We start from the raw sequence: 22,183 nt of genomic DNA, 5'->3' as shown, positions 1-22,183 counted from the left end.
GCATCTTAATTTGTTGTTAATTTTACAGTTTTGAGTGCAATTCAAAGTGACGGAAAAATGACTAAAAATATTAGTAGTTATTTTTTCGTAAAGATTTCTTCTTCTTCTTCTTCTTCTTCTTCTTCTTCTTCTTCTTCTTCTTCTTCTTCTTCTTCTTTTATTTTTTTTTTTTACACAGTGTTACCCATGAAAATGGTTTTAAAGACATTTCCCAGCAGAGATTAAAAGGGTCAAAGACGGATCATCTAAGTTTTTTCACAGATGGTGAACTGTCTCCTGAGTCCTCCTGAATTAAATTTTAGTGTGCTTAATGATGGCATCTTACAGATACCAGGCATGTAGTGTACTATTCCCAGGATAGTTTGTTATAGAGATGGTGCTATTCTATGTTTTATATTTAGTTTTTGTGAGTTAAAGGTCCCATATTGTCAAAATCGAAATTTTTGAGGTCTAGGGGTTATGCAACTACCATATAAGTTTCAAAACAGTCAGTCCACAGCAAACTGCACACAGCCTGAATAAAGTAGCCGTTCCTTTTCACGAGCCCCTGTAACTTCCGTAAAAATACGACGTCCGATCTACTCAGTCACCGCCTTCAGTCACCACCCAGAGCAGCAACCACCGTCCCACCCTCCTTTTGGGAAACCTCGACAACTTCGCGTCCATGCCATTGCTAAGCAACAACAACACGAAAACAAGTGCAGAAAACGTACTCGGTTACTTTCGTAACCTCGGTTCCCTGAGATACGGGAACGAGTACTGCGTCGTAAGACGCTTATGGGAAAAAGCTCCTTTTTCTCCTGAGACTGAAGTATTTCAATAACGCAGTGTAACTGCACGACCATTGGTTTGTGCAGTGAGATGAAAACAAACCAATGGCTCGGCAGCGGAGCTGCACGAGCCTGTGGCAATGATTCGCGCCCGAACGCGCCAAAAGGGGCGGAGAATTCGGCTATATAAGCGTGCATTTTGCCACAGGATCTCAGGTTCTTCGACTGAAGCGACGACTGAGTCGTGCAGCTACTTAGCAACGGCAAGCAACGCAGTACTCGTTCCCGTATCTCAGGGAACCGAGGTTACGAAAGTAACCGAGTACGTTACCTGTCGATACTACACTCGTACTGCGTCGTAAGACGCTTATGGGGAACCAGTACAATCCCGCCGTTGCTAAGGTAGAGGAACGACTGTATGGCCCTAGCACAGAATGGGCTAGTAGGAGCCAATTTGCTCAATCAGGATAACCTAATGAACATTCCGTTCCAAGGAAAAACTATACACTTGGAAACTCCCAGAGGCCAAGTGCATACATAGCAATACTGGTAACAGAATTCCTCATGCAGAAAGGACCCTAGTCTGCAAGACAGGGACATCTAGATTATAAAACCTAGCAAATGTGGACGGTGAGGCCCAGCCTGCCGCCGCACATATTTCTGCAATGGATACTCCGCTGGACCAGGCCCATGACGAGGCGACGCCTCTAGTCGAATGGGCTCTTACCCCCATGGGACATGGCAGACCCAAAGAAGAGTAAGCCAGCATTATAGCTTCCACTATCCACTTGGATAGTCTATGTTTTGTGACCGATAACCCCTTGTTGCGGCCTCCAAAACATTCAAAGAGCTGTTCTGACTTACTAAAAGAAGCCGAACGCTCCAAATAACACCTCAATGCTCTCACGGGGCAGAGGGGATTAAAGCCTTGGTCTTGCTCCGAGGGGAGAAGTGCCAAGAGAGAGATTACCTGGTCTCTAAACGGTGTTGAGAGACTTTTAGGTACATAGCCGCATCTCGGCTTCAGGATGACTTTAGAGTCATTTGGCCCGAATTCCAGGCATACAGGATTTATGGATAGAGCCTGTAGGTCGCCCATACGCTTGACTGATGCCAATGCTAGCAGCAGGGCAGTTTTTAGCGTTAGAGGTCGAAGGTCAACAGACTGCAGCGGCTCAAATGGAGGGCTCTTCAGAGCTCTCAGTACTGTGGGTAGGTCCCAAGTAGGAACTGTGACGGGGCGAGGAGGGTTGAGCCTTCTCAACCCCTTCAGAAAGCGAACGATCAGATCGTTCTTTCCCACAGACTGACCGTCCATAGGGACATGAAATGCCGCTATGGCCGCCACATAAACCCTGAGCGTGGAGGGAGAACGTCCCTTGTCCAACAGCTCCTGAAGAAATGACAAAATCAATGATATGTCACACAAACTCGGGTCTGCACCGTGGGTGGAACACCAGGCGGAAAAGACAGACCACTTGAGTCCATAGAGTCGCCTGGTAGAGGGTGCTCTGGCCTCAGAAATAGTATTTAAAACGGTCTCGGGGAGATCTAAAGGCTCCCGTCGAGAGACCAGACGTGCAGCGCCCACAGTTCCGGTTGGGGGTGCCAAAGCGTTTTGTTCGCCTGCGTTAAGAGATCCCGTCTCAACGGAACAGGCCACGGTGCTGATGACAGCAGCCGGTGGAGATCTGGGAACCAATGTTGGTTCTGCCAGAAGGGGGCCACTAGCAGGATTTTGAGTCTCTGTTCCCTGACCCGCCTGACTACGTGTGGTATCAGGGCGATCGGGGGAAAAGCATATAACAGGAGATTGGGCCAGTCGTGGGCCAATGCATCCTGCTCCTTTGAAAAATAAATTGGGCAGTGACAATTGTCTTTTGAGGCGAAAAGGTCTACCTGAGCCTTGCCAAAGACCGCCCATATTTCCTGAATCGTCTGGGGATGAAGCATCCATTCGTCTGAGGAGACGTTGCTCCGAGACAGCATGTCTGCTCCTTGATTCAGCCTGCCAGGCACATGAGTTGCTCTGAGCGAGCGAAAGTTGAGCTGAGCCCATCGTAAGAGACGTTCCACTAATGTGAAAAGGCGTCTCGACGAAAGACCTCCCTGGTGATTTATGTACGACACCACCGTCATGTTGTCCGAGCGGACTAAGACGTGGTGTCCCTTTAAGACTGACAGAAGTGTATGGAGGCCTAAACACACTGCTAGCATTTCTAGGCAGTTGATGTGAAGGCGTTTTTCGGCTTTCGACCACTGGCCGAATGCCGGCTGGCCATCGCACAGAGCTCCCCGACCTGAGTTGGACGCATCTGTCGAGACCATCTTCCTTCTGCACACCATGTCCAGGGGAACGCCCTGTTCCATCCAAGAAAGACTCTTCCAAGGAGTCAGAGCTGTGACACAGGTCTGATCTACCTTGATGCGCAGGCGTCCTAGACGCCAGGCCTGAGGAGGAACTTTCGGTTTCAACCAGTACTGCAGAGGGCGCATTTGAAGTAGGCCCAGCTGGAGTACCGGAGATGCTGAAGCCATAAGACCCAGCATCTTCTGAAAAGCTTTGAGAGGGCGGAGGGCTCCGATTTTGAAGGAGGCCGCGAGCTTTCGGATGGCCTGAGCTCGCTGCGGCGCAACCGTTGCCTTCATTTGAATGGAGTCGAAAACTGCTCCCAGGAACGCAATACGTTGGCTGGGAGACAGAGCGCTCTTGGCAAAATTGACCCTGAGTCCTAGGCACTGCAAGTGGCTGAGGATCACGGATCTGTGATGTATTAGCTCGTTCTCTGACTGGGCCAGGATGAGCCAGTCGTCGAGGTAGTTCAAGACGCGGATTCCCTTCTGCCTCAGGGGGGAAAGAGCCGCGTCCATGCACTTCGTAAATGTGCGAGGAGCTAGAGACAGTCCGAACGGAAGGACTGTATATTGATAAGCCACTCCCTCGAAGGCAAATCTCAAGAATTGCCTGTGGTGGGGGGCAATCTGGATGTGAAAGTATGCATCTTTCAGATCCAGCGAGCAAAACCAGTCCTTTGTGCGTATTTGCGAAAGGATCTGTTTTAGCGTGAGCATTTTGAATGGCCGTCTCATGAGGGCGCAATTCAAACGTCTGAGGTCGAGGATGGGTCTCAGACCGCCATCCTTTTTTGGGACGAGGAAGTAGCGGCTGTAAAAGCCTGATTCGCTCTGTGCTGGGGGAACCGTTTCCACGGCACCTTTTGCCAGCAAATTCCTCACCTCTGTACGCAAAACCTCTATGTTTTTGCTGTGAACTGAGGTGGAGACCACTCCCTGAAAGCGAGGTGGTCTTCGAGCGAACTGAAGTGTATAACCTCGTTCTATTATGCCCATAACCCATTTTGACACCCCGGGGATGGCTTTCCAAGCCTTGGCCCGTGTGTTGAGGGGTTGCATTGATTTGAGCGGTTGGGTGCCGCTTAACAACTCTGGAAGAGGAAATTTGCTCTCTTTTTGAAAATGTTTGTTTTTTATTTTTTCCGCTATCACAGCGGTAAGCTGTAAGGGCGCTGACAGAAAGGGCCCGTGAGTTACAGCCATTTTGTTTGAAAACATGCAGCGCTCTGAACCCGGAACAGAACGGGGTGTTTGGAGGCTGAAGAGAGACATCTTGGGGGCTGGTCCGGCTCTGGCGAGACTTGACCCCTTCCTCTTCCTGTCTTTTAAATCAGGAAGACGCTGGAGGCGCCTGGTCCAACACGACCTTGGGTCGGGGTCCCTGACGTCTAGGGAAAGGGTAGCGTCTGGCCGAGCGGGAGCGATGACGTGGCTCCACCTGGGGGGCTGGCTGAGCAGCTGGCGGGGCGGTCTTTGCAGGCTGCTGAGTCGGCGCCGGTTTGGGGCGACTAAGAGCCGTTGCAGAGCTTGTGCGCTTTGGCAGGAAGTGTCGCATAGCCTGGGACGACTTCTGAGCGGCGGTGAAGCGCTCCGCAAACCCCTCTACTGCTGGACCGAACAGACCGGTAGGAGAGATGGGGGAGTCAAGGAAGGCGACCTTGTCAGCGTCCTTGATCTTCGTCAGGTTTAGCCACAGGTGGCGCTCCAGCACCACCAAGCTGGCCATCGATCTGCCAATCGCCTGTGCCGTCATCTTAGTAGCACGCAACGCCAGGTCGGTCGCGCTGCGTAGTTCACGGAACGCAGCGTCATCTATGCCAGCCTCATCCATACTGCGGAGGAGTTTCGCTTGATAGACTTGGAGGACCGCCATTGAGTGCAGCGCTGATGCTGCCTGTCCAGCCGAAGAATAAGCACGTCCAGCGAGAGCTGAAGTAGTTCTGCATGGCTTGGACGGGTGAGTCGCCTTTGCCTTCCAGCTGATGGCAGTGGGCGGGCACAAATGCGCGGCCACAGACTCATCCAGGGGGGGCAACTTGTCATATCCTTACTCTTCGGCGCCGTCAACCGTCGTGAGGGCGGAGGAAGAAGAGGTACGAAGGCGGGCGGAGTACGGAGCGCGCCAGGATTTAGAGATCTCACCGTGAACTTCCGGGAAGAACGGTGAGGCTCGCTGACGAGGGGCTTGGCGGCGCCCCGGCAGGAACCATTCGTCCAAACGACTCCGTACAGGCTCCTCAGGAGGAGACCAATCCAGTCCCAGCTCTTCAACAGCCTTAGATAGAACGCGGAAGAGTTCGGCGTCCATACCAGCGCTGGCGGTGCTGGGTTGAACAGATGGAAAGGGGGCGGGGTCTTGCGGCGAGCCCGACAGCTCCTCTCCATCAGATGCAGCCAGAGACATGCTGTCATCCATGGCTTCCTCCTCACTTACTCCAAAAGAAACCAGATCGCTCGCGGCAGCCGAGGGATTTTGGTCTGGATGAGTGAAGAGAACGGGAGATTCCTCTTCATGTGGTGAAGGTGAGGCACGCGGGGGATCAGCCGGCGTGAGCTCACCAATCACCGTGCGCCGAGTCACTCTGCCCCGCTGCTTTTTCTTCACAGGCTCTTGTGAAGAAGAAAGCAGGAGGGCGCGAGGGGCGGGGCTGCTCTCTGAAAAGAAAGCGAGCCGCGAGCGCAAAGAGGCGAGACTCATGTCCCCGCAATGGGAACAATCTGTCTCAGCGAGCGCAGCCTCGGCATGGGCGGAGCCCAAACACGAGACGCACTCAGCGTGACTATCGACAGCGTGCAGAGGGGCTCTGCACGAGCAACAGAAACGCCGTGGCATTTGCAACAACGCCAATGAAATTTGCTCTTTTGGAATATGCTCTTCTATCGCCGGATCGCGGCAGGGAATCACTGTCAGCTGCTTGAAGCGTCAAAACCGACGAGCAGGCGGATCCGCTGCGAGGCTCTTCAACGGCAAGAGGCTTCTTTCTCGAGCGAAGGTCAGTCAGTGTCAGCGAAGATGTGAAGTCGTCGCTGAAGGAGAAGGATCTGAGATCCTGTGGCAAAATGCACGCTTATATAGCCGAATTCTCCGCCCCTTTTGGCGCGTTCGGGCGCGAATCATTGCCACAGGCTCGTGCAGCTCCGCTGCCGAGCCATTGGTTTGTTTTCATCTCACTGCACAAACCAATGGTCGTGCAGTTACACTGCGTTATTGAAATACTTCAGTCTCAGGAGAAAAAGGAGCTTTTTCCCATAAGCGTCTTACGACGCAGTACGAGTGTAGTATCGACAGGGAACCCTGTTCAGTTGATAGATGTGGAAACTACATCATTGCACAGGCTTCTGAACAACGTTAATATAAGAGACCAGTGGCACTTCAACTTCAGCCTCTTTCACACAGCAATTCCGGAAAATACACGGATAATGTGTCCCATGATTTGTTCCGGAATTGCTTAATTAGGTTCATTCACAGTTGTTTTCCGGAATCTGTGCGTGCTTTACACACAACCCTTAAAGACGTGTCATTTGGATGTGAGATGTAATGCGACGGGTACATTTCACTAAACTGAAACTAACCTGATTTTCAGTGCTGATAGTGAGGGGCTGCCTGATCGCTGCTTCATTCCACTTGCACATATGTTTTCCGTCGTGAAGAGTCGCAGGGTAAAGTGGATCATCACTACAACACTGCCTTAATGGCATTTGGTTCTGGCTTTTGTTCACACAGAGCTCGTTCCCGTAATTTTCCGGAATCAGCGCGCATTGTGAAAGGGGCTTTACTAAAGCAACAGTTACGTAGCTTACTGCATTCGGTGTTTGAAAAAGAAAAAAACATTAATGATCGTTCTGAAATATCCTGTTGAGTACCACCAAGCCACAGCAGGCTAGGCTCTGGGCTAGGCTACAGCATACATGACCATAGTTACTTGTGGTTGGCTTGGATGTGCATCACTCAGAAAACAACAGGCCAATCAGAAGAGAGGCTCATGAATATTAATTAGATGGGCCAAAATCGACCTGTTCTTGACAGAGCTCCTAAAAAGTAGCTGTAAAAATATATTGAGATGGATTTTGGCACTTATACCACAGATATATATTCTTAAGGACATCAACAACTAAAATAAACCTCCAGAAATGTGTACAATATGGGACCTTTAAGTGAGTCTGACCTTTGTAGCAGCATTTTTTTAACACAGTTTAAGCAGCTATCTTCAATCTGTCATCTTTGCAACAATTTATAGAAGCATTAAATTTTTTACTTTTTTATCTTTTTATTTGAGATTGTGGTGCTAATAAATCAATCATTTAGCTTGTTTTAATAATGACATAATAATAAACATTTTACGATAAGGTGTCATTTGTTAACATTAGTTAAGGTTTTACCTAAAATGAACAAACAATGAACGTTAATACGTAAAATACGTTTATTGTTCATGCTAGTTCACAGTTCATGAACTAATGTTAACAAACACAACTTAGTAAATGTAGAAATGAACATTAACTATGATGAATAAATGCTGTAGAAGTTTGTTCATTCTTAGCTCATGTTAACTAATGTCAACTAATGAACCTTATTGTGAAGTGTTAACAAAAAAATAAAAAAATAAAAATAAATGTCCATTATCTGTTGTACAACACAGCTGAGAACTGTATGAGCATGGATAAACATCTTATGAGAGTCTTTATGTCCTATGATTACGCTCCTTTCAGGAATATGAGGTTTATATGGGATAGTTTATGCCGATGCTGCTCTCTTTTGATGTTCTAGGATATATAGTATGTATATATAGTAATTCCAGAGACCACATTTTCGCAGAAGGGAATTGTGAATTATGTAAAGAAATTGGTAACACTTTACAATAAGGTTCATTAGGTAACTACATTTGTTAACAAGAACTAAGAATTAACAGTATTTCTAACATGAACAATGAACTACTAATTTTTATTAACAAAAATTTATAAATAGTGTAATAAATGTATTGTTCATTGTTTGTTTTATTTTTGTTTTATACATAATGTTAACAAATGACACCTTATTGTAAAGTGTTACCAAGAACAGCTTCTTATTGAGGGAAAAACTAGCTGACATGCACTGACATTTGCATTCAGTATGTAGATGCAGAAAAAAAAGAAAAAAAAAAGTGTGTCCTAAAGGTAAAAATCATTATTTCACTTTGAGCAGTTTTCAGAATAGCACTCCACCTTTAACTATAAATCATATTTTATCTAATACTTTATTTTTTTTTTTAGAAAAGATTTTAGTTTTATGTTGTTCAATCAAGTAATTTCTAATCAAACCTCAAAAGCTTACTTAAAGTCAACATAAAACTGACTGACAGGTGGGCGTTAAATAGGGGAGACAAAGGATGATGTAGTAACAGTTTTTCGTGTAAATTAATGGCAAGTACAAAGAGTGTTGTTGTTACATTAGTTGTAACAGTACACTCTTAAAAATAAAGGTGCTTTAAAAAGGTTCTTGACAGCGATGCCATAGAATAACCATTTTTAGCTCCGCAAAGAATCATTCAGTCAAAGGTTCTTTAAAGAACCATCTCTTTCTAACCTTTTTAAATTCTGAAGAACCTTCTTTCTCCAAAAAGAACCTTTTGTGAAACAGAAAGGTTCTTCAGATGTTAAAGGTTCCTTATGGAACCATTTAGACAAAAATATTCCTCTATGGCATTGTGAAGCACCTTTATTTTTAAGAGTGTAGCTGGGGTGGAGTTAAACACTATTAGAAAAGATTGGCACAGTGGAAGACATTTCATGTTTATTTAATCCATATATCTAGAGTGTTTTCTAAATGGTTTCTAATTGATGGTGTTATAATTCATCCAGTTGTTACATTCATTCTCAGTAAAATTAAGTGGACCACACAGTTTAGTATCAATGTGGCAAGAACACAGAATTTTTTTGCTTAATGTCAGGTTTAATAACCTCTTATATAACCAGTTTGTTCATTTTATTATTATTAACATGTACTATCTAATCTCCTTTATCTTCCACCAGGTTGAGTAACACCAAAAAGCAGGCTGTCCACACCGTCATGGGCATCTGGATGGTATCATTCATTCTGTCCACCCTGCCCGCTGTGGGCTGGCATGATACCACAGAACGATTTTACACCCATGACAACTGCCGCTTCATTGTGACCGAGATTGGCTTGGGCTTTGGCGTCTGCTTCCTGCTGCTGATCAGCGGGAGTGTGGTGATGGGCGTCATTTGTATTGGAATTGCCCTCTTCCAGACCTTTTCCATCCAGATGGGTCAAAACATGGACAAGAATAAATTTAACGTGCCCACTATTGTAGTAGAAGATGCCCAGGGCAAGAGGCGTTCATCTATCGATGGCTCAGAGCCCATTAAGACATCGCTGCAGATCACCTATCTGATCAGTGGAATAGTCTTCATATACGACTTTCTAACTGGATTCCCCATATTGGTGAGTGTTTGTTTTTTATTTAAAAGGACATGATTATACACACAAGGGCTGCAGTCTTCAGTGGAATTTAAGTGGCTTTTGGTGGGGTATCAGTGGTGCTTTTCTTTGCATAGGAGTTGCCTTGACTGATGTATGAATGATCTTGACTTTTTGAGAACTTGAGTACTTTTGATTATAACGATCCAACGTGTTGGTTAGAAAACTCCCTGCATTACTGTAAAAATGCTGCTGGATTTAGCTACAAGAACTTTTGTTGCGAAATTGGTTTGATAACCTAAATATCCAACTTATGTAAAATAAAGTCAGCTTAACTTATAATTTTAAGTCAAGCACGAACACTTACATTTTAGAAAATGGTAGGTGCATCCTGTTGCAGAATAAGAAAATCCATGCCCAGGCACTCAGATAGTTAGAAGTTTTTACAAAAGGCTTTTCACTTTTCTGTGTGAGTACCTGGATGTGGATTTTCTTTTACAAAAGGCGTTTTACTTTTCTAAGTATGTGAGTACTGAGGTGTGGATTTTCTTATTCTACAACAGGATCCATCATTTTTGATTATTTGTTCCCCTTCTTCCCCTAGTTTTGTTTGTGAGTACCAGATGCACCCCTGGTCGAGATAACAACTTGCTAAAAGCTGCAGTCCGTAACTTTTGGTGCTGTAGCATCAATAAACAGAACTGCATGCATCTTGTGGAAGAACACAGTCTGTTTAAACTTATTATATATATATATATATTATTATATATGTACTGTAGTGATTCAATGATTCAGCATAAGCCAAAAACATTTTGCAAAATGGTTTCATGGTGTACTTTATGTATATATACAGTATGTAAAGTGAGTACACCCCTCACATTTCAGCAACCATTTTATTATATCTTCTCAAGGGAAAACAGTAAAGGAATAAAACTTGGATATATTGGATATATAGTCAATGTGCAGCTTGTATAGCAGTTTAGATTTAGTGTTCCCTGAAAATTACTCAGCATACAGCCATTATTGTCAAAATAGCTGGAAAAAAAGGTGAGTACACCCATGACAACTTGAGTGAACTTGTCCAAAGTGTCAGTATATTGTGTTAGCACCATTGTTATCTGGCACTGCCTTAATCATCCTGGGCTTGGAATTGACCAGAGCTGCACAGGTTGTTGCTGGGGTCCTCTTCCACTCCTCACGGAGCTGCTGGATGTTAGACACATAGTGCTTCTCCACCTTATGCTTGAGGATGCCCCATAGGGTTCAGGTCTGAAGACAAACTTGGTCACCCCATCACCTTCACCTTCAGCTTCCTCAGCAAGGCAGTTGTCATCTTGGTGGTGTGATTGGGATCGTTATCATGTTGGAAAACTGCCGTTTCTGGAGGGAAGACATCATGTTCTGCTTCAGAATGTACAGTACACAATGAAATCCATGTTTCCCTCAATGAACTGCAGCTCCCCAGAACCAGCAGCACTCATGCAGCCCCAGACCATGATGCTACTACGACCATGCTTGACTGTAGGCAAGACACAATTTTCTTGGAACTCCTCACCAGGGCATCGCCACACATGCTGGACACCATATGAGCCAAACAATAGTTATAGTCTCATTAGACCACAGGACATGGTTCCAGTAATTCATGCTCTTGGACAGGTTGTCTTCAGCAAACTGTTTGCGGAATGACGCCTATGAAAACCGAATTGTTGCAGTGTGCAGCATATGGTCTGAGCACTGACAAGCTGACCTTCTAATCAGCACTCATGCGTCTGTTTTTTGAAGCCAGGTTCTGCACTTGACACATAGAACTTTGTTGATCAACTCTTGCAAGGCCTGTTCCGAATGAAACTCATCTTGGAAAATCTCAGTATGACCCAGACCACTGTAGTGTAACTCGGTTTCAGGGTGTTACTGAACCTCTAATATCTTTGGCCATCTTTGTGGAGAGCAACAATTTGAACTCTCAAATTCTCAGTTCTTTGCCATGAGATGCCATGTTGAACATCCAGTGATCAGTATGAGAGAATTGTACTCAAAGCACCAAATTTTAACTGCTCTAATACAAGACACACAAGTTTGTATGGTCCTGTCAAGCAGACAAAAACATAAACATGATGAATAGGACATGTGGCTTTGCATGGCTATTTTGACAATAATGGCTGTATGTTGAGTTATTTTCAGCAGACAGTAAATTTATAATGCTATACAAGCTGCACATTGACTTCTCTAAAATAGATCAAAGATTCTTTTCTATAGTATTGTCCCTTGAGAAAATATACTAAAATTGTTGCTGAAACGTAAGAGGTGTACTCACTTTTGTGAGATACTGTAAATGTTATACACAAATAGTTACAGACTGCAGCTTTAAGTTGAAACAACACATTATTCTAATGTTGAATTTTAAGTTGTGATCATTACTAATCACGTAATCATATTTTTTTTTACAGTGTATCTGTTCTGAACTCAGTCATAAAAGCCCATTTTTGAAGTAGAGGAGCAAATCTCTCTCCCGTATTCTACATTTATACACATTATGGAACTTTTCCAAATATAAATATCAGGTTTTCTACTGGTTTTGCAAGCATGACAGAATAGGTAAACTGACACAGAACATATACACAACAGCAGAAGTGTGGTTTACTTTTTGATGGTTTGTTGTGATGTGCTCCGATTATAGAGCTTTTGTTTAAAAACACACAGACTTGTGTATGCTATCTAAATGTCTCTAGGTTTTCAATGGTTTCATGCTCTTGGCAGCCAGTAATTGTACTGGAGAGTTTGACTGGATGCACAGCTTTTAATGACGACAATGATAGAAGACCTGTTTTTCTCTTCTTTTCTTATTTTGCTTTCTTACATTTTATTTGCATTTAGCATTGTCTATCAGTAGATCATCACATAATTGCCACATATGTGTGGAGTTTGCTTGTTCTTCTTGTGTTGGCATGAGTTTGCAATGCTTTTCATCTTTCTAGTCATTTAGAGTAAAACTTAATTTCAGGGACCATTCTCACTATTGACTAGTTGCTTATTAGTATGCATGTTACTAGCATATTGGTTGTTTATTAGTACTTATAATGCTGCTTTATTTTGCAAAATCATATTTTAGATCCCTTAATCCTACTCCATGCATAAACTTGACAACTACCTTACTATTAATGAGCAGAAATTAGGAGTTTATTTAGGAAAAAGTTGTAGTTAATAGTGAGAATTGGTCCCCAAACTAAAGTGTGACCCATTTTAGTGTACTGTGGGGATGTGGTAATAATGTTCAAACAAACAGTACAGCTATTTCACCAGCAGATGTCACCCTCACCTAAATTATAATAAGGATTCTTGCTATGTATGGCCAGTCATGTCCACTGTTGTGATAAAGGAACTTAAACTGAGTTTCCCACACAGCTATAGATTTGTCAAATGCCTTGTTGCAATTCTCCTCATAGGCCTTTTGAAACAACTCACTACCAAGCCACAATAATTTAGATGCTGCTCTTAAACTAGTTGAGAAATAAAATTCTTACCCATCTTCATACATTAATGCCACTGAATATAGATTTTTTTAGATAGCCATCTGTTGGTGATTCAGTCTTCTTAAGTATATATAAATGTATGTGTTGCCATTTGAATTTGCTTTTTAGCATGTAAATAATTGCAGGGCTTCCATTGTAGGTGGTGAGCTTTGCCAGCCTGAAATTTGACCGCTCCTACAGCTGGATGGTCCTGTGTGTCCTCTGGTGCTCCATAGCACAGTCAATCCTGCTCCCCATGTTCCTATGGGCTTGTGACCGCTACAGAGCAGACGTTAAGATGGTCTGGGAGAAATGTGTGGCCATCATGTCCAATGATGAGGTGGACGAAGGTAAGGACCACCATTGAGCTTCCGTTAGCATGTTTCAAGGAGAAAGCAATGCTGTGTTTAAAATAACATAGTATTGTGCTACTCACATCCTGCTACACCAGAATAAAGAATATATAAGACAATATAGTATACAGAGTTTTCAGCAATACATATTTCTAAAAACCTAGTTAAATTGTTGTCACATAACTTCACTCTGCAAGATTATTGGGAGATCACTAGTTTGAAATAAAGCAAAATTACAGACAAGGTGCATTGCAGCAACTGAGCTTTACTTTTAGTGACAATAGTAGATCATCCAGCTATCACAAGCATAAGGTAAATTATCTCAAAGATGCACAGTATGTATAGTGCACACAAAATTTCTTTTGGGTAGGATGTGTAGTGTGATATTTTTTCAGTGGTATTCATGCACAGCCTCAGATATTAGAGAGGGGTGGAAAAAGGAGGTAAAGAAAGATATTTTTATTATTTTATTGGTAACACTTTACAATAAGGTTCCATTTGTTAGCATTAGTTAACTACATTAGTTAACATAAACTAACAACTAACTAAAGTTATTTAATGGGCCTGAGCTAACATGGACTAACAATGAACAGCTGTATTTTAATTAATTAGCGTTAATGTAATTAATTTATAGCTCATTGTTAATGTTAGTTAACTAATGCATTAAACATAGTTAAAAATAGAACCTTAATGTAGAGTGTTACTGTTTCATTTTATTTGTCTTAGGAATTGGATACTTAGTTATTTAACATATTCATTACTGCTATGTTTGTAAAAAAAAATGTCATTTGTTAACATTAGTTAATGTATTAACTAACATGAATGAATAATGAAAAATATATGTATTACTCTATGTATTAATTCTTTGTTAATGTTAGTTAATAAAAACGCTGTTGTTTATTCTTAGTTCATGTTAGTCCACAGTGAATTAACTAGTATTAACAAACACAACATGTGATTTTAATAATGCATTAGTAAATGCTGAAATTAACATTAACTAAAGATTAAATGCTGTAGACGTTTTGTTCATTCTTAGTTCATGTTAACTAATGTAGTTAGGTAATGTTAACTAATGAACTTTATTGTGAAATATTACCAAACAATAAAAAAAAAAAAATTAATTAATTAACACACTCAAATCTATAGGTCAACCAATGATGACTACAGTCATTGGATTTATCATGTGACCTGCATTTTGAGATGGATAGATATTATTTTCATAAAAGTGTTTATGTATGTTGACTTGCACTCCGAAAGAAATATATAACTTGAATACCTGCTTAGATTAATTGGTGTGAGTTCCACTATATAGAAGTTGCTGCAAAGTTGCTTTACTCTCAAGTGCAAGTGTACAAAACTGTACCTTTTAAGGTACAAATGGCCGTCACTGGGGTGGTACCCTGAAGAAGAGTACAATTTTGTACCTCTATTTGTACATTTAAAACATGTTTTGAGTTCATAATTGTACCCTAAGGACCTATTGTGTGCCTTTAAAGATGCCATTACTGTACCTTCGCGGTACATTTTTTTTTTTTTGACAGTGTGAAGTGTCACAGAGTTGTCCTACTCCTTTGACAAAGGGCCCCTACAGATTTGTAGGATCACTGGCCAAAATACCATAGTTACTACAGGCATCGTTACTACAATAAAACATGTAACTTAGTATTAGCCACCAAAAATAAAATAATTAAACAGAATTACAGCTTTTTACACTCTTTCAAGGAGATTCCATGTTAAATTAGATGTGATTTTACAGCAATAACAACAGTACTTTGGCAGAAACAATGTTATTTTATGAAGCCCGTATTTATAATAAATTATGAGGGTATTCTTAAGGCATTATAATAAATGCATAATGAATTATAACCTTCTATGTTGTATCATCTCATGGCTATTTATAAGGAGTATTTTACTTATTTGTTTATAAAGCTTTTAAGAGTATTATTAACTCCTCATAGTTATAACGTATTATAAGTCTCATATCTTGCCATGTTACACATGTCACTTTACTTAAATCATACAAAGACCACTTATAAATAATAATAATAATAATAATAATAATAATATTTCTCAAAGAGCCATAAGATCAGTTATCAGATCAGATGAATGTGTAATATGACACATTTGTATTATCAGTTATTATTTTGATGGTACTCTTCAGACAGCTTTTGATAAGTAACTCTGCAACTGTCAGCTAGCATAATTATTATTAGTAGGATGCTAAATAAATGCTAACACTGTATTTTGATGGTTCCCCTAAAGACAAACGGATTATAAGTAACTTTGCAAGTATGTGAACCTTAACCTACATGTAAGTCTACTAATACTCTAAGCAACTTTCCAACTACGTGTCAACTAGCACTCCTTATATTAAATAGACTAGGGGACCATCAGAATAAAACGTAATATACTGTAAAAAAAATAAATGTAATATAATATAGTCCATTATAAATTAAGTAGATTTAATATGTCGTCCATTGTGTGATATAAATAATCATAATCTTAAAAGTTCAAATGTATTATAATTTTTGTTATGATTATTCATGAGATATTATAAGGTTTTTATAATGCATTATGCATTCATTATAATGCCTTAAAAATACCATTATAATGTATTATAAATAGGGGCTTCATAGAATTGTTATTTTACTTGCAATATATAGTTACGTTCTGATTGTTTTACAGGAAATATTTAAACATGTAAAACAAATGTTAAAATATAAAAACAAAGATTTATCTGGATTCCCATCAAACATAACCAGAGGTCACATTATAATCATGTTTAATATGCTTAATCACAAAGTATTAGTAAACTGAGGCTGTCAGTATGTACTGATGAATGTGGGTGTTAAGTGTGTGACTTTGCTGTTAGCTGTATTTCATTACCCTTCCTGCTATTTGGCACTTTCCCATTTCTAAGTTCATAAGGAATATGTGCAAGAAATGGATTTGTGATCTTAATTTCACCAGTGCTCTGCTTCTTTCCAGACAGTTTGCCTTGTGTAACACAACTCAGTTGTATGTATAAGGGTTGCTTCTTGTACTTGTGTCTCACTCAAATGCATGCTAAGCTGCCTGTGCTAATAGCTAATCTCATCTGTCATCCCCGCTGTGTGCCCCCATTTTGCCTTAAGACCAGCATTTCACATTGCCCTACAACTGTTTTTAAAGTTAACAAAGAAATAGGTTGTACCCCTCAAAACATATTTTAGGGAATTTGTTTAAATGACCGTTTGCTCTAGCTGCAATCTATAGCACTTAATAATTAGTAAACAGTGACAGCCAGTCGTGATTTTCAGTACGAGACACTTCAGTGAATCCTAATGATTTCACATGAAGCCGTTTTTTACAACCTCTCAAATTCTAAGGTGGACACCGAAAACCTATAAGAGGGAATTGTTTTTCTTCTTCTTTTTTTTTTTTTTTTTTAACTATTCGTCTGTCTGTCTGTCTGTCTGTCTGTCTGTGTATTTTGAGCACACTGATTTTTAATCCTGATACATATATATGCTTTCTGCATTTGCAGAAAACAGCCAGGATGGAGGCATTCATCCGGACTTAATATTTGACAGACCGTTTGACTATAGCTCTGCTGGTGATATCATGACGGTAGACCGTATTGCCAAGTACGAATTCTCAACCTTAGAAAGGGGGGGCCCCCAGGGTTATCCATTGAGGGAGCTTCAGGAAGATAAAATGCACTATTTGCAGGTATATTTCTATTGATTTTGTTTTTTAAATTGATCTTTTCTTTATTTTTAACTACAAATGTGCATGCTGCAATGGCCCTCCACCTTAGTCTTTGCAAAAACTTATAGTTACTCTATTATTGTCAACAATTACTGGAGTAATTTTACATTCATGTTGACCTATTGAATTTTTAAAGATTAAAATTTGAAATTGGAGATTCTTGTTTTGTGTGGGGGAAAATAAAAGGAAAATATGATCTAACAAACACTTTTGTTTCTTTACCCCAGTGGTATCTAGGTATTTTTATGTAGTTTTTTGTACTGTTGCAGGGCTCATGTGACGACTGCCACTGTGATGGCTTTTCAGTTTATATTTTAAAGTTAAAAGTTTGAAGTCATTGCAAATTTCCATAAGTGAAAAAACAAGCTCAGTATGTTGTAAAAATCCCTTGATATTGATACTATGGCTCACATACATTTTTTTAGTTGCATATTAGAGGCACAGTTGATGTGTGATCTGTGTTTGGAGTTTATACTTTCATGGCACAATCTAAATTTAGTTATTTTGAATGTAAAATAAAGAAAATTAAAAATCAATCCAATGATTTGAACCACTTCCACAAGGAAATGGAACTATAAAGGCTTACGAGGTAATTAACATAACATGCTGGCAGTAAGTTGTAGAGCTGTGCAATGCTTCACTTCAAACTTTTAACATTTTTACATTCAAATGATTAGTTCACATACTGCCCATAAGCGTTCACATGTAACCTCCACATGTAACTTTCATTGACCTTTTACATATCATCCATTTTTCTCTGTGTGCAAATTATTAACCAACAATTAAAAATATGCCTGTCTGAAATGAAAATTTGGACTTGGAGGTTAAATGTGGAGAATATGCCATAAATGTGTACGCCGAACACTTCCCAAAGCTCTGTTAGGCAATCTGCAGTGCTTGACTGCTTTCCATTGCTGATTTTATTGCTATATACATTGCACGAAACAACTTTTGAAGTTCTCTTCAAAGTTTATAAAACTACCATTAACATTGTGTGTGTGTTAGAATTGTTCGAAAGACGTTTGGCAAAAAAAAAAAAAAAAAAAAAAAACACTGATGCGTATTGATAAAGAACTCAAAGCTGATGGGTCTGCATTAGAACATTATTCACTTTCTGATGATTTTAGGCTAGTAATTCTATAGAAACAGTGTTCTTTTTCAAATTCACCAGTGTTTTGCATCATCATCATTGCGTATTGGAATGCCATAATAATTGGGAAGTATAAGCTGTTAGTGTATTTGCTGTCAAGCCATTCAGGCTGCCAAACAATACTATTTAACACTGTCTAACAATTGTGAGACAAAGCAATGTTTTATCAATGGGCAGTATATAAAAATACAAACAAAATTACAAGCTTTTATCAAATAGACTTATTTAAATGAGCTGAGTGACAAAAAAAATGTTTAAAAAATGTTTTTGCTGGTCCTGTAGTATAATTAAAATAGATAAGATCATTATTACACTGTAAAAAGTTTTAACCAGTTTCAACTTAAAAACTTAAGTTTAGCAGCTGCCTTAAAATTAAGTTAAATCAACTTAAGTCATTTCAACTCACAAGTTAAATCAACTCATTTTTATTGTAATAAGTTAAAATGACTTGTAGATTTAAGCTGATTTAACTTAAAATTTTAAGGCAGCTGCTGAACTTAGGTTTTTAAGTTGAATCTGGTGAAAACTTTTTACAGTGTATGGGGTTTCAAAGAAATCCAACTACCCAACCGTTACAAAAAATGAATGCCATTGCTTTAATGATGCTTTGCTTCCCTCTACTGGCCAGAGTATAGTAAACTTATCAGTCTTCATAATGCATATAGGGCTTCTTTGTAAGCTGCTGTCTCATTCCTGCATTAACCAATACAGTTGCTTTCATGCTAGGCTTGTGCTGTATGCTTTGGATAGTGTACTTAAAATTCTTTTAAAATACTAAAAACTCATTTTATGTCTTTCCTGTGTAGTTCTCAGAACAATGTGGAATGTGAGTATCTGTTTGTAGAATGAGTGATCATAAGCTAAACAAAATATGTTTACCCTATTAACAGGAAGATCTATTAATATTTAATACTTTAAATTGAAAACAGGCATTATAGTTAACAAAATTCTATTGATTCTGGCATTGTTAGAGATGCAAAAGCTTGAGAACGTGTTTTAGGTCCTTAGCTTGAGCTGGAATTTAGCTTTTAGAAATGTCCTGGTTCATTCATTTGTGTGTTACTCCAGGTGCCCCCTACAAGAAGATACTCCCACGACGAAACCGACATGTGGACCACCGGTCAGATCCCGTCTTACCTGCATCGCTGGGGCTCCACAGAGGACATCATTGGCATCCCGCAATACAGCTCGCCACGCCACGAGAGACGTCGGAGCAGCCCGGCGTCCTACCACGAGGAGAGCCACCAACACCGCAAAAGGAGACGATCCGAGGACATGCATTCGCTCAAGCAGATTCCACGAGTCGAGCGTTATGAGGACGATTTCAAGTGCTTTAGCCGCGACGAAGTGATTAACTTCATTGACGAGACACCACTGGCTAGTCCAATGAGGAGCCCGCGGAGAGCCTCTGCGATCTCTCTGGTTCCAGAGACGTTCGAGCAGCACGTTGTCTTGTTGCCACATTTCCCACTCACGCACTTTGAGCGCGAGCCTCAAGCGTTGAGACGTTGCTATGAGCACAGCAAAGGAGCCACGCTAGGCTCTCAGGATCTGCAGAGAAGGGCAAAGGACGGGAACGACGGCAGGAGTGGCGGCAGCGAAGGCTCGGGCATTAAGGGATGCCTTGAGCACAGTCACGATGCCAAGCGTGCATCCGAGCTTGTTCCGTTGGGACAGGGTTCTCGGACAGGGGATCAGTCTTCTTCAAGTATTAGGACAGGACAGGTAGATGCAACTGCTTGGGTGGACCAGAAGCACCTGCCTAAAGGGGAAAGCAAAGGAAGCACAAATAGTTTTATAAGCTCACAATCTGCATCGTCAGGCTATATGACCTCCATAGGATCCACAAACTAAGCAACCGTTTTATGAGGATTTTAAAATAGTCCCTGATATGCTTATTAGTATTAAAACATTGACTAAGTGGAATGTTTTTGTTAACTAGGAACTGGGATCTTTGAGATCTGACGGATTTGACATCATTGTTGCTTTCTCTTTTTTTTTTTCTTCTTTTTTTTATGTGTTGCTGATCCAGGACTGGATTATGGGTTCGGCTAGTGGGGTCAGTGGGCCTCCAAGGTGAGGGAAGCTGAGCAGCAGATAAGGATCCTGAGCTTAACACTCACAGTTTGAAATGAGCACAAGGCCTTCTGCTCATACACATGAGCTTTATACTGAGGCCCGTGACTTACAAGAAGTAAGGGGCTGTTCCATCACTTTGTGTAGATCTACATATAAAATATATCTAATAATTATAATTATTATTACCCCCCCCCCCCCCTCCCCAAAGTAGAACTGGGAGTTCAAAAATACTTTCATAATTTTAACCAAACAATATATGTTTCTTTATTTTTTAGCCAAATTGCCCTTGTCTCATAGCATAGGGGAAGAGGTAGCAATATAAGGGGCTGGGGGGATTGATATATTATATATATATATATATAAAGTTGGCTTTGGAGATTTCTCATTCATTTTATTCCCTTCATTTAATAAAACCTCAAAGGTCAACTTGGTTGTGCAAAAGGTTAGCAGTAAGTTTTAAGTAAGTTATATAGCGTTTCTTTACAACAGTTTAGCTCACAGAGCTTTTAACTCTTTAAATGTGTTTTTGTTGTTTCTGGTGGTGTGGCATGTTTTTAATATTTTTTTAAGTAAACTGAAAAAAATATTTTGTTATTTCGTTTGAAATCATATTTTTGAAGCACAAGGTATTCTTTGTAGATCCAGACATGTTTGCCAGTAGGCTAAAATGTTTCTTTTCACAGATATGTTTTAAATGAGTTTGTGTTAAGTGCTTTGTGATGATTGAAAATGTATATCCGATGCATTGTTATTCTCATGATTACAGTCATATCTGTCTGGTAGCCCGTAACACAGTATGATATGAAAAGTGACACTATTTAAAAACACCCACAGCCTGCAGTTGACATGCACTTTTTTACAAAATAAGTGACATAATCTTTTGTCATGTGAAGAGTAAGACCTTTTGAAAGCTAGTGCAATTTGATTTGTTATAGTAGACAAAACCACTAAGTCAGAATTGGATATTTGGTGTATTATTTTATGCTGTATATGACCAGATTTTCCACACGTATCCCAAGACATCAGCTTTTTACATTCTTTGTTTTTGTTCATTTATATTTATATAAAAACAAAACAAATCCATGCTTGCTGCCAGCATGCACTTTTGTACATTTCATACAGCCAGATATTGGTGTTGAAATATCAAATGGTGCTTGATACATAGGCAGCTTCACATGTGATCCACTCAGACATTCTTCATATTTCATATGGGAACTTGCAGATAGCCCCTTAGTCTAAACCACATTAAGGGCATCAATACGAGTCTTCCTCCTCCTATACTCTGGATAGTTGTACAAGGTTTTTTTTCCCTTAAATTGTTTCTCATTGGCTTTTGAAGACAGCCGTGTTTAACATCATAGTTGAGATGGCTTTAAAATGAATGTGTAAAAAGATTTGGTACCTGACAAAATATATATATTAACTAAGATCAACTTGAAATGGCCTAAGGCTTGTTTTATATAACCACTTATATATGACATATGTCACATTTATCTAGAATGGTATGTAGCACTGAAACATAATTCACACTGATGCACAAATTTGAGCCTACATTCATGGTGAGAATGATCACTATTGCAGTAGCACAGTGGGTATTGTGAATAATTCAATTATGAATGCAACCGGACCTGTTCAGTTTAAAAACAAGTTTATATTATACATTAAAATGTAATTTAATGGAGTTTTGAAACTACTTCTGAGATTACAAGGATTGTGTTGTGTCGATGCACTCGTGAAAATGCACTAATCTCTCTCTTGCTCACGCTCTTTCTCTTTCAGGTTAGTTCAAATGAGCTTGACTG

General features: G+C 40.4%; 1 protein-coding gene across 1 annotated transcript in view; it reads left to right on the top strand.

Moving 5' to 3' along the window:
- gpr153 (G protein-coupled receptor 153) overlaps positions 1-21,464 on the top strand; it is a 44,862-nt gene extending 23,398 nt beyond the window's left edge. The window contains exons 3-6 of the mRNA XM_073819752.1: positions 9,132-9,564; positions 13,210-13,399; positions 16,929-17,113; positions 19,371-21,464. Coding sequence (XP_073675853.1) covers positions 9,132-9,564; positions 13,210-13,399; positions 16,929-17,113; positions 19,371-20,156 — 1,594 coding nt within the window. The 3' untranslated portion in view covers positions 20,157-21,464. The remainder of the gene's footprint in view (positions 1-9,131; positions 9,565-13,209; positions 13,400-16,928; positions 17,114-19,370) is intronic.
- The last annotated feature ends 719 nt before the right edge of the window (positions 21,465-22,183 follow it).

Source organism: Garra rufa, chromosome 15 (assembly GCF_049309525.1).
Source record: "Garra rufa chromosome 15, GarRuf1.0, whole genome shotgun sequence".
Taxonomy (NCBI): Eukaryota; Metazoa; Chordata; class Actinopteri; order Cypriniformes; family Cyprinidae; genus Garra; species Garra rufa.
This window is presented reverse-complemented; position numbering and strand designations above follow the sequence as displayed.